This window comes from Argopecten irradians, chromosome 6, assembly GCF_041381155.1.
Source record: "Argopecten irradians isolate NY chromosome 6, Ai_NY, whole genome shotgun sequence".
In the NCBI taxonomy this organism is placed as follows: Eukaryota; Metazoa; Mollusca; class Bivalvia; order Pectinida; family Pectinidae; genus Argopecten; species Argopecten irradians.
Window position 1 is genome coordinate 5,931,948 of NC_091139.1, and position 12,609 is coordinate 5,944,556.

Genomic DNA, 12,609 nt, shown 5'->3' on the forward strand with positions numbered 1-12,609 from the left:
TAATAGACAAGTGGTCTCTAAATGCAGGTTTGACAGTAATTTTGACCAGTCACAAACAGGCTTATGTATTTAGTAAGCTGCTTGGACTATAAGTTAGTGTTGAGAGTCCGTTTGATGTCAGCGTTTATCATTCTGTGCTTGAAACAGATGGTGTCTAATGTTGTTAATATACTTGTTATTCGCTCTGTGACATTGCATTGTGAGGATTCTTTTTGTGTGATGTTCTGGAATAAGAAGGCAATCCTTGTGTCATGCACACTAAGTTCATTTGTGGCCGTCATAATCAAGGGCTTGTAAATTCATCTGCAGGCCTGAATCTGTAATGAAAGTGTGTAAGCTGTAAGCTCTGTGAGAGGATAAAATGATACCAATCTTTGATTTCCTTTCTGTGTAGCTTACACACATATAATTGTTTTTCATACCCTAGCTGTAAATGAGATTTATGAGCACAGGGGATGGGTAGGGGTTAATTTGTGTATTGAAAGCTTCCTTTCCCTCCCAGCATCCTAGTAATCTATTGGTGTTTATTTGCTTAAAGGAATGAGGGGAAATTTGGAACACATTTGGTTGACAGTTGATCAATAATTTGATTAAAGTTTTACTGTAAAATTTATCAATTTCTCATCAGCCTTGAGTTTCAGCAATGTAGATGTAACAATATTTATGGTGTTTCTCTGACGTGATGATACATGGAGTTTACTATACTATGTGTGTATAGTGTTGTATCTGTTGGAACATGATACATGTAAAAATGATTGAAAACAGCTGTAGATTAAGTTTATCTAACAGTTTATTAAGTTCACATGGGAACTGAAAAACCAAGCTTTCTTCTCTGTAACTTCACATCTTTAGTTTTGATTCAGGACATGTATATACAGAGTTTCCTGCCCTTTTGTGTATTATTTATGGTGCTGATGTAATGAAGTTGCCTCCCCTTATATTTTGACATAGGTGCTGATGAAGTAAAGTTACCTCCCTTTTATTTTTACACTGATGCTGATGTTAAGTTACCTCCCTTTTATTTTTACACTGATGCTGATGTAGTAAAGTTACCTCCCCTTATATTTGTACACTGATGCTGATGTAGTAAAGTTACCTCCCCTTATATTTTGACACTGATGCTGATGTAGTAAAGTTACTTCCCCTTATATTTTGACACTTATGCTGATGTAGTAAAGTTACCTCCCCTTATATTTTGACACTGATGCTGATGTAAAATTACTTCCCCTTATATTTTGACACTGATGTTGTAAAGTTACCTCCCCTTATATTTTGACACTGATGCTGATGTTGTAAAGTTACCTCCCCTTATATTTTAACACTGATGCATATATAACACTGATGAAGTAAAGTTACCTCCCCTTATATTTTGACACTGATGCTGATGTAGTAAAATTACCTCCCCTTGTGTTTTGCATTGGTACATGTTTCCTCTCCTTATTTATAGCTTGGATGCTAATGTGATCATAAACATCTCCCTTTTATGCTTTGATGATAAAGTAAAGTTATCTCCCCTTATGTTAAGCATTAATACTGATATCAATAGTTACCTCCCCTTAGTTTCGGTATTGATGTTGGGATATGAATGCGATGCAAACTTTTTCACCCTAACTAATTAGTTGAGCCAGTAATAAAACTTTGTCAGTGATTGATAGACAGATTAATTATCTAGGTCTAGCACCCAAAACAAAATCATCTCCAATATTTCCCATGTGTGTATAAAATGTAGAAAGCAGATTGGGCTAAGCCCACATGGAATACATTTTTGTTTGGGATTGAAATCATGGTGATAATAAATGATGGATGGCATTGTCAGGAAATCTCAAACACTCCCCATGAGGTTTATTGTTTCTGGATAAGAGCTTGTTGCCATCACAACTGATATAACTGTTTAGATAATTAAATAATTCCATAATTCATATATATATACCCTCTTTCTTGTGGTAGCGCATTATCTGGATATCTGTAATGGATCATATTTACCACATTTCTTTTAAACCAGAACATCTAAATTAAAATATGGAGGTGAATCCTTATGGATAAAATATATCAAAATTATTCTGTGATGAGTATGATACTGCCATTACTGTCTGTTTTAGTTAAAACTAACAACATATAGTATAGAAATATTAAAAATATAAAAGAATATAAAAAGGGAGAACAAAATATAAAAAGGGAGAACAAAATCCAACAATATTTGAAAAATATTAAAAAAAAAAAAGAAAAAAAATCTAAAATTAATTGAAAAATGTCAACAACAACAAAATCTAACAATAATTGAAAATTATAAAAAAAAACAAAAACAAAAACAAAAAACAAAAATTATCTAAACACTTATGTTGTGGACTTATGTAATAAGCTCCCTCTTGTATATACCTGTAAATAGAGAGAAGTATTAGTTTGTATATATACTTTATACAGGTACGTTTATTCTCTTAAACTGGCAAATTTTATGGAAAGAATATACTAAAGTGTTCATTTTGAAATATTCTTTTCAAAAATACTGTAGAATGTGTGTAATAAAAAATTGTGTATATCTCCAATGATTAAAATGAAAAACCTTAGAAAAATTAATTGTGATCTTGAAAATTTTCTCAGCAGAGGTACATTAAAACCACATGACTCTAAATTTGGGAATGAATCACAATTGAAAAGGGGTCAAAAGATTAAGTCTTCGCAAAATACGTTGGGTTGTAGTACACATGATAAATACATAATATATAAGTATCATCAACATAAATCAAGCATTATAAAAGTACAAATATATATGTGATCCTGGTTTTAAATTTTTGTGTGTAGACTGAACGTGACAGCCTACACTGGGTATATTTACAACCTATAGTGTGTTGAGGCTAGCAGTGGTTGGACATGACTTCTGGTGAAATCAATATTTCTGGGGCAATCAAATCTATTTCTCATCTCCATGTGTTGTACAGAGGAGCCAGTGGTGTTTAGAAGATGTTTGGCACAACTTCCACTTGATTGTTGATAGCAATAAACCAGATAATTAATCATGTATTAGAATTAATTAATAAAATAATTAAGGTATACGGGTCATATATATGGTTAAGTATGGAATGAATGGAATACTTGCTTGAAATCATTACTTCAGAGGGACATTAATTTGTAGATATTCGAAACCTGAGAAAATAGGGGTAAAATATTACCCATAATCATAGGGGCCGTGGTGGCTGTATGATTAAGATGTCTCGACATATTACCACAAACCCTACACCTTTGTGTCATGAGTTTGAATCCCATGTGGGGCAGTTGCCAGTACTGACCTCTGGTCTGTGGTTTTTCTCCAGGTACTCCGGCTTTCCTCCGCCAACAAACCTGGCATGTCCTTACATGACCATGGATTTAATAGGACATTAAACTAATGAAAAAAACCATCTTGTCACTTTCAGATCCTTTGTTCGATCCTCATTTTATTAAATATGGGTAATATTTGTTCCCCTGTTTCATGCCTTACAAAATTCAAAAAACGTCTTTCAAATTTTCATAAACATTGCAAAGTTTTTAGATTTTTTATACCACCACCAACAAAGTTAAGAGGGGGGCCATAATTTTTTTGGTTCAAATGATTTTTAGTAAAATGCCACCTCCCTTCTGTCACCACTTTAGTGGACACTGGTCAATCACCTCTCCATTGGACAATGGTCAGCCATACTGGACAAGTAGCTAGTAGGGGACGATGTATGCTTTTGATTTGATTTGATAAGTTTAACGTCCTATTAACAGCTAGGGTCATTTAAGGACGTGTCAGGTTTGTTGGTGGAGGAAAGCCGGAGTACCCGGAGAAAAACCACCGACCAGCGGTCAGTACCTGACAACAGCCCCACATAGGATTCGAACTCGCGACCCAGAGGTGGAGGGCATGTGGTTATATGTCGGTACATCTTAACCACTCGGCCACCGCGGCCCCTACGATGTATGCTAAATAGATGAACTAACTGTCCTGTATGTAGGTTTATATATAATACTAATGACTTTTACTATTTCGTGGGTAATTTGTCAATATGCCAGCTGTCTAGGTTAGTGGGATAATTAAATCAGCTAGCTTTAAGAATGCAGATTGGAAGCTCTATGCATTCTCACATCCTGTACAAACTATCTCTAGTAAGGTTTCCTGATAGCTTAGGGACAGTGTAGTAGTTCCAGGAACCGCTGTCAATTAGCAGGATCATTGGCAGTGCAGGAAGACTCGGAATCGGCCAGATACACTAGGTCAAATGGCCTCCCTAAATCAGACTAAATTAGGGAACACCATTAATACAATTATATAGCTAGGATACTGGTAGGTCAGAGCTTGGACACCAGTGTCCTTGAGGTGTGGTCAACTTGGTCATCCATGTAGTCTGGCCGTGGTTGACTGTGAATCCGTCATTGATCGGTCCATATGGATGTATAGACACGAGCTTTAACAAGCTCTGTAGCTCCGATAGTCGCTGTATCATAGTCTTGTTTCTGTCAACCGTCTAGGCCTGTGTCTATTTGCCTGTTCACCATTTTATAAATGAACCTCAAGTTGAATGGATTGTTATGAAGAACACCGTCTGTCCATCTAGCTGTTTTGTTATATACAGGCATATTATATAGGGTTCCAACGCAACCTTGAAAACTGGAAAAAGTGAGGAAAATTGAAATAAAAAATCAGGATAGGGAAAACCTTGAGAAACAAGGAAAAGGAGTTGAAATACCTTGATAAAGCCTTGAATTGTATTACTTGCTTTAATATATTAAACTGTGTCCTATCACCAATGAGAGGCAATGGAGGAAGCTACACAAACATACCATTGTTAATATATAGTTTATTTATTGTTTTCTTTCATAATGAATATAGTTTTATGTTGGAATAGGATCCAGTCAGCATCATTCAAATTGCATTTACTCTTAAAAAAAAAAGCATACAACTTAAGAAAGGTATCTGAAAGTGTGAAAATATGACTTGAATTTCAGTTATTGTCCTTGAAAAAAAACCTTGAAAAAGCCTTGAATTCTGGTCCAAAAAATAGTGGGAACCCTGCATATGATTATAATTCTTATAGGGTTCATTGGAGTCACACTCTCATGGCTTAAATAACATGATGTAGGGTTCATGCAAAGACAAGATTAAGAATATTTAGGAGAGTTGTTGCCCTTGACCATTATGACATGTTGGAAGTTTTGTAAATGATTGGTAGGTTATAGAGCTTTAAGTAAACATTATCAATGATGGAATGACATTTCTAACAAAATAAATACCACACAATATTACATACAATATACCTGTACTCAAAGTGATTTTATCACTATATGACTGACAGGCAATCTGCCAGTTCAAGTTATTTGACAATAAAAATCCTTTAAATTAAGTCAAAATGTACCCAAATTTGGCCAATGTTACGTCCTGTGGACCATGTACCTTTTTGCAAGCAATTTTTCCTACATTTAATTTTTTTTTTCTCATTTCTGTAAGAAGTGAAATTGCAAACTACATCTGAGTAACTTGCTTGTAACTTGACTTTCAATTGGATAATCATGGAAATGTGGAATTCCATTCTTAATTACAACAAATTAAGGAGAACGTTTTCTCGACATTTGAGCCCAAAGCAATATACCAAAGGAATTGTTGACTGTCAGTATACACTAGAAATCACATTAGTGATGATGGTCGAGACAACCTTTTATACCATGGAAGGATTAATACTCACATCTGTTGTATTCTGGTTGTTTTCATAAATATCTTGGCTTTATGTTTGCATGCTCAATTTATTTCAAAAGATATTTCGCTATTAAATGTTCCAATTTTTACGTTAATGTGGAAACAGCATCTGTGTTAGATTGTCTGTAACTAGTTTATCCAGTTTTCATCCTTGGCTGTCCTTGATAAATTAATCTTAAAAATGAAAATTCTTTGGCCATGAATTGCATCCAGTGAGTCCATGACCCACTTCATATTTACTGGAATAAGTAGAATCTATTATACCAGATAAGCAATGTTCAATGAATTTTTTGTCCTAGTCAACAATTTTGTAAACCAATATAAGACAATCACCCCTAGAGGCACCTTTGAACTCTGCTAATTCAAAGACTGGAACAGTTCATTATGAATTTTTAGGGGTGAATGAGTAAATGTCCTAGCTCATCATGAAATAGGGGAGGGGAGTGGGTGAAATTAGGCACTACCAATGTCTCTCATACCTACTGTTTCAAGCAGACAGCAACTTTTATAGACATTTCTTTCGAAAGATTTTGAACTTGGTTTGAAGAAGAAGCATCATGATTTTAATCATTTTGTAAACTTTGTGTAATTTCAGAACGGATACAACGCCGCTATGGTGACCTGACTGGGGCCCTACACCTGGTGGACTTAAAAAAGAGCGGGAATGGCCTTGGTATCAGTTTGGCTGGCAACAAAGATCGCAACACGATGAGCGTATTTGTGGCTGGCATACAACCCGAGAGTGTTGCATGGCGCGATGGCCGCATACACATTGGCGATGAACTACTGGAGGTATATGTAAAAACGAAGTTGGAGCGACTATATAGCTTCTAACACTAATAGGGAATAAAATACTAAAGACCTAATCAAAACTTGCAAAATAAATATGATTAAAGGAATTAGAAAATGAGGTTATCAATTTGAACTGTGTATGATTGAGTATCAATTTGTGATCAAGTGACCATGCAAAGACCATGCATATATGAATTATCTCCCCTCAACATAAAGGAGGATAATAGAGTGATAGTTTTTTGATAGTTCCTTGTTTTAGTCCTAGAACCATCTGAACTGATGATGGTGATGAAGCATGGAGGATACTTCTTTTGCCTGTTATGTGGATAGCTATCGTTATGTCTGTGTGACCTTGACCTTGAGGTTAAAGGTCAAATAAGTGTGTTTTTTACTGTAATTTATTATCCCCCGCCCAACGAAGTTGGCGGGGGATATACAAATGGGTCCGTCCGTCCGTCCGTCCCGTCGTCCGTCCGTCCGTCCGTCTGTCCGTCCGTACGAATGGTTTCCGGAGCATAACTCTAAAACCAGTAGAGATATTTCCACGAAACTTCATACACACATTGGTCTTATGGTCTAGTAGTGCCTTTTGCTATTTTTAGGTTTTCATTTTTTGCTTTTTTTCCGTAACCATGGAAACATTGCTGAAAATATCATATTTTTTGTACCAGGTTCGTTTCCGGAGCATAACTCTAAAACCAGAAGAGATATTTCCACGAAACTTCATAGACACATTGGTCTTATGGTCTAGTAGTGCCTTTTGCTATTTTAAGGTTTTCACTTTTTGTACTTTTTTCTGTAACCATGGAAACATTGCTGAAAATGGCAGATTTTTGTGTAAGAATCGTTTCCGGAGCACAACTCTAAAACCAGCAGAGATATTTCCATGAAACTTCATAGACACATTGTTCTTATGGTCTAGTAGTACCTTTTGCTATTTTTAGGTTTTCATTTTTTGCACTTTTTCCGTTACCATGGAAACATTGCTGAAAATATCATGGTAAATGGTAAATGTTACTTTGCAAAACTCCACCCATCTTTGTGTATATAGTCTAATATAAATGTCAAGGCTGTATACCTGATTCAACAATTGCAGCCCCGCTCTACTTGAATTATACTCCATCTTTCTTTAGCTCAACTTCCTTTTTCCTGGTTTTTTTCATACACATAAGTCTCCACAATCAAACTTACTTCAGCTTTGATATCTCCATTTGCGGGGGATCTGAATGACTATGTCCTTGTTGTTTAGGCAATAACTTCCAAGATCGTATTATGACAAATAAAGTCACTTCCTTGTCCCCTCCATTCCCACACACATTTTTATAGTAACATCAAGAGTTATCTCCCCTTTGTAATTCACTTTATTTCATCTGTGACACTCCTAGTGTTGCCCACTCGTATGCTGAGTATGAGCCACAATACAGCATGCATTCAAAGCCAAGACAGTACAAAGAGGATAAAGGATATGGGCTAAAAGACCATCAATTCTTTTAGTCCTGACTGAATTCTCCATGATGGACGAAGTTTAAATTTTGTTGATGTTTCGTATTTTTTCAGGTGAATGGTCAGGTCCTTTATGGTAGGAGTCACCTCAATGCTTCGGCCATCATCAAAGGTTTGACCGCAGCTGTGGTCAAGATTGTTCTTGTCAGGTAAGACGCTGGCCAGGGTTGTCTGAGAAAATATACAATGAACCTTGGTATCTTGCATACTCTTTTGTACTCAAGTACTTGAAAACAATATATGTGTCATAAAAAGTCTAGGTGAAGTCAACAAAACTCTTAAAATTAGACAAGATCTTTCAGATCTTTAAGTTTGTGTGAATGAAGTTCAACTTACTGAGGTTTTATCTGGCATTTAACATTATTAGATATCTAACTTCAAAGAGGAGATGCAACATCAGTAGATTGATCAAAAGTGAGTTAATGCATAAACAGGGAGAACATCATGATGGGTGATATTGCAGCCATGAATTTTTTTTTTTCTTAAAAAATTAGACTAATACAAACCTATTATGATAAAAGACAAAAGATTTATACTTACTAGGCGCATTGACCTCATTATATATATAAAATTTTACAGAATGTTTATAGTTTACACTGACCGCTGTGTGTGTGGTCAGTATCTGTAGTGTGTAATGGTCAGTGGTTCTGGTCAGGGAATCAGGAGATCTATGTTTATACATATCAGCCTCAGACAGGGAGTGGTACAAGGCTCTCAGATCCCACTCTTTATCTGATCTAACCTCTCCGTAGAACATTTTCTTGGTATTGTTCTGATAGGAGTAAAAGTACTAGCTGTATGATAATGGTTTTCATCAATTTTAGTTCAAGTTTGATTTACAGGGAAATGTCTTTGTGTATAGTCCACCCTAGGGGTAAAGAGAAATGGTCGTTTTAGCCAAGTGGTCCTTATACACAGGTTAAATTCTGTTGATATTGGCTATTAGGATGTCATTAAACAGATGGTCTTTATACAGAGGTGGTCTTTATACAGAGGTGGTCCCTATTAGGCAGGTTTTACAGTTTGTCTAAGTTTCTACTGCAATTCCACTTAAAAAATCATAATACTACTTCTCAAAACTACTTAATATTTATTGATCAACACATGGTTACGGTTTATATTCTAAACAATTCCTGTAAATTATCCTAAATTATTTTTTCTTGGAGAGAGGGTATGTATATCTAAACAAACTTTATTGTTTAATTTGCTTTATTGAAACTTTTTCTCTTCTGTTTCCAAGGAGACAAGAAAACTTGGAACACATGGCAGTCAAGCCACTGAAACCCACTGCAGCAGCTGTGTCCTCAGAGGTAGGTCAAAGGTCATTCTTTACAGTAATATATAGGTCAAAGGTCAATCTTTAAAGTTAAACATAGGTCAATTGACATTCTTTCAAGTAAAATAAGGTCAAAAGTCAATCTTTAAAGTAATATATAGGCCAAATGTCAATCTTTCAATTAAAATATAATTCAAAGGTCATTTTTTAAAATAAAATATAGGTCAAAGGTCATCCCAGATATTGAGTGTTATAGTGATATTGAGAAAAACCAAAAGATCATATAAGGAATTATTTTATAAACTGTAAAAGTATATGACAAACTCTATTGATTGAATATCTATAGAAAATCAGATGTTATTCCAAGTATAGGCTGTTTAACCTACATATTTACTTTCTGAATTTTGATGATAATCATACTACATTAAAGATGCTCCATCGCCGACAGAGCAAAAATGGCATTCATCATTAGAACAATGATTGGTGTTTAATCTTGTAAATATATGTCTAATTAACACAAAAAATAATATAAGATAATTTATTTTGCCTTTGGTGCATGCGCAATCTGTATTTCGTTCGATATAGGATATAGTGCCACAGATTTTTTTTGGGATGCAATTAATTATTTTTTATATTTTTAACTTAAAGTAAAATTAGAAGCTCAAACTTTTCAATGGTGATAATGGTGTAAAGTAAGTAACTTTTGTAACTGAAGAAAAATATGAAATCATCTGCTCCTGTTTTTGATAGTGAAAAAATACCATTTGTCAGCGGTGGAGCATCTTTAAATTGTTTGCTGGTTCAGAAAGTTCATCATATTATCATTGATTTTCAGGATATATTTTCCAATCCAAGTCATTCCCAACCTGCAACTATTGCAACGACCCCTGACCCTTCCATAGAAACAGGGGGAAGTAATCTAAGTCCACAAGATATTTTCCAGGTTTTCAATCTCCAAAAGGTATGTGTTTTAAATGCAACCGTAGTCTAATTAACAAGTGTTTAGTTTTGTCTTTGATCTTCTGTAAGACATGAAAGGCTTTTGCAGCTTTAATTTTTGTATTGGACAAAACTAAAATTAAGATAGAAATATATTGGGTTTCTTTTTATGAGAAATTTTTGCAAGCTTAAACATGTTTTTTTTTATTCATTGACAGGGATCTTCAGGTCTAGGATTTGCCATAGTAGAAGATAACAGAGATGGAAGGCAGGGTATCTATGTCCGAAGTATAACTCCCGGAGGTGTGGCAGCTCAGGTAATTTAACAGAAATCCGAGTGTTGAAAGGTGGGGTATGCTGGGTGTTCATATAGCATCAAGGTAGGTAGGTAAATAAATGCACACATACAAATGATCCAGACAATATGACATTGAAGGTTGACTAAGTGTCATCCAGCCTGTGAACAGCCTATCTTTAAGGTTAAGGCTCTCCTGATGTAGTAGCTGCTGGCTACCTAACTGAATAGGCAGAGCTATGTCAGCGGTAATATGGTAACTACCTAACTGCCTCACTGAACAGTGCATGAGAAGTATGTCGCTCAATGAAATTATTGAATTTATGATTACCCAATCAGATGATACTGAGACAAGCATGTTTACTGGCTTGACCGTTTCTTACCTTCCGCTGGTCGGTGATTTTTCAGCTTCAGCTTCAGCTTTCCTCCTCCAACAAACCTGGCACATACTTACATGACCCTGGCTGTTAATAGGAAGTTAAAATAATAAGACCCACAATTACCTCACTGAAAAATACAAATTACTGTGCATATAGGAAACATTGAAACCAAGTACCACTGCCAGATCTCTACCCTAGCTGACCAATGCTGTACAGTACCAAAATATCAATGTTTTATTTTTTATTTTTCTTTCCGAAGGATGGTCAGTTAAGTGTGAGTGACCAGATTCTAGAGGTTGGGGACAGACCTCTGACCGGTGTACATTATGATAAAGTAAGTCTAGCAACAAATATGATCAACATTATGACCTCAATTCAAAATACCTTGCCTTTCAATTTTGTTTTTCCAGGGCTAATAATATTTCACAAAAATTGAAGTTTAATTTAGACAAATACAGTTCTACTCAACCGGTGCTGAAAAAAAATTGTGGTAAATAATATTTGCAAGTTTTAATAGTCACCCATAAAATACTGATATGTCAAATTTAATTGCACCTGAAATTGGTCCCTTTACAGTATAGTACGGCATATAAAGTTCTCATTTTAAAGATGCGATGAGTCCTGTTCAGTAAATGAGAATGTTGTTGTATTTATATTTAAAAAAAATATAACATAGGGTCATGAAGTGCTGTGATTCTCACGTCATTCTGATTTCATTTCAGGCAATAGAAATTTTACGCAATAGTCAAGGCACGGTGAGGTTAAAAGTACGCAAGTGTGGGGAGAGCAACGAAAAGGTTTCCAGTGGCCAGGGTCTACAACACAACGCTGTCTTTCAGGTGGCAAATAATGCCCCAGGTAGGTCTACAACACAACGCTGTCTTTCAGGTGGCAAATAATGCCCCAGGTAGGTCTACAACACAACGCTGTCTTTCAGGTGGCAAATAATGCCCCAGGTAGGTCTACAACACAACACTGTCTTTCAGGTGGCAAATAACGCCCCAGGTAGGTCTACAACACAACGCTGTCTTTCAGGTGGCAAATAACGTCCCAGGTAGGTCTACAACACAACGCTGTCTTTCAGGTGGCAAATAATGCCCCAGGTAGGTCTACAACACAAAGCTGTCTTTCAGGTGGCAAATAATGCCCCAGGTAGGTCTACAACACAACACTGTCTGTCAGGTGGCAAGTAACACTCCGTGGAGGTCTACAATATAACCCATGTGTGTTTCAAATGTTTACCTATTACATGCATTGACTGCTAATCATAACAATCCTGAAGTGGATTAACCATGAAAGAAGGGAAATATTTGGTTTTTGTGTTCAAAACCTGTATTTTTATGTTTCAGGGGAGTCTTCGACAGATCCTGCCCCAAATTCTCCCAGTCAGCAAGATTCTGCACCACACGACCCCTTTACGTGTCCAATCATTCCAGGAAAAGAGACGACGATAGAAATAGAGAAGGGCCGCACTGGTCTAGGGCTCAGTATAGTGGGCGGGGCTGACACTCTACTAGTAAGTATCTATACAGCGAGATATAGGACTCAGTATAATGGTTGGGCTGACTTTCTCCTAGTGAGATTCAACAACAAACAACAAAATTAGAGCTTTTTATTTAAGTAATCATTAGCTCGCCTATTTAAAGAATAGGGGGAGCTAATGTTGTCACCTCGGCGTCGGCGTCAGCGTTGACGTCCCATTTCACGTTAAAGTTTT

The 12,609-nt window shown here is 35.9% G+C and overlaps 1 protein-coding gene across 1 annotated transcript in view; it reads left to right on the forward strand.

Annotated features, from left to right (window-relative positions):
- LOC138324794 (multiple PDZ domain protein-like) overlaps positions 1-12,609 on the forward strand; it is a 179,374-nt gene that overhangs the window by 142,896 nt on the left and 23,869 nt on the right. The window contains 8 exon segments of the mRNA XM_069269944.1: positions 6,303-6,499; positions 8,057-8,151; positions 9,243-9,312; positions 10,114-10,239; positions 10,436-10,534; positions 11,152-11,226; positions 11,615-11,750; positions 12,242-12,408. Of these exon segments, the coding sequence (XP_069126045.1) occupies positions 6,303-6,499; positions 8,057-8,151; positions 9,243-9,312; positions 10,114-10,239; positions 10,436-10,534; positions 11,152-11,226; positions 11,615-11,750; positions 12,242-12,408 (965 nt within the window).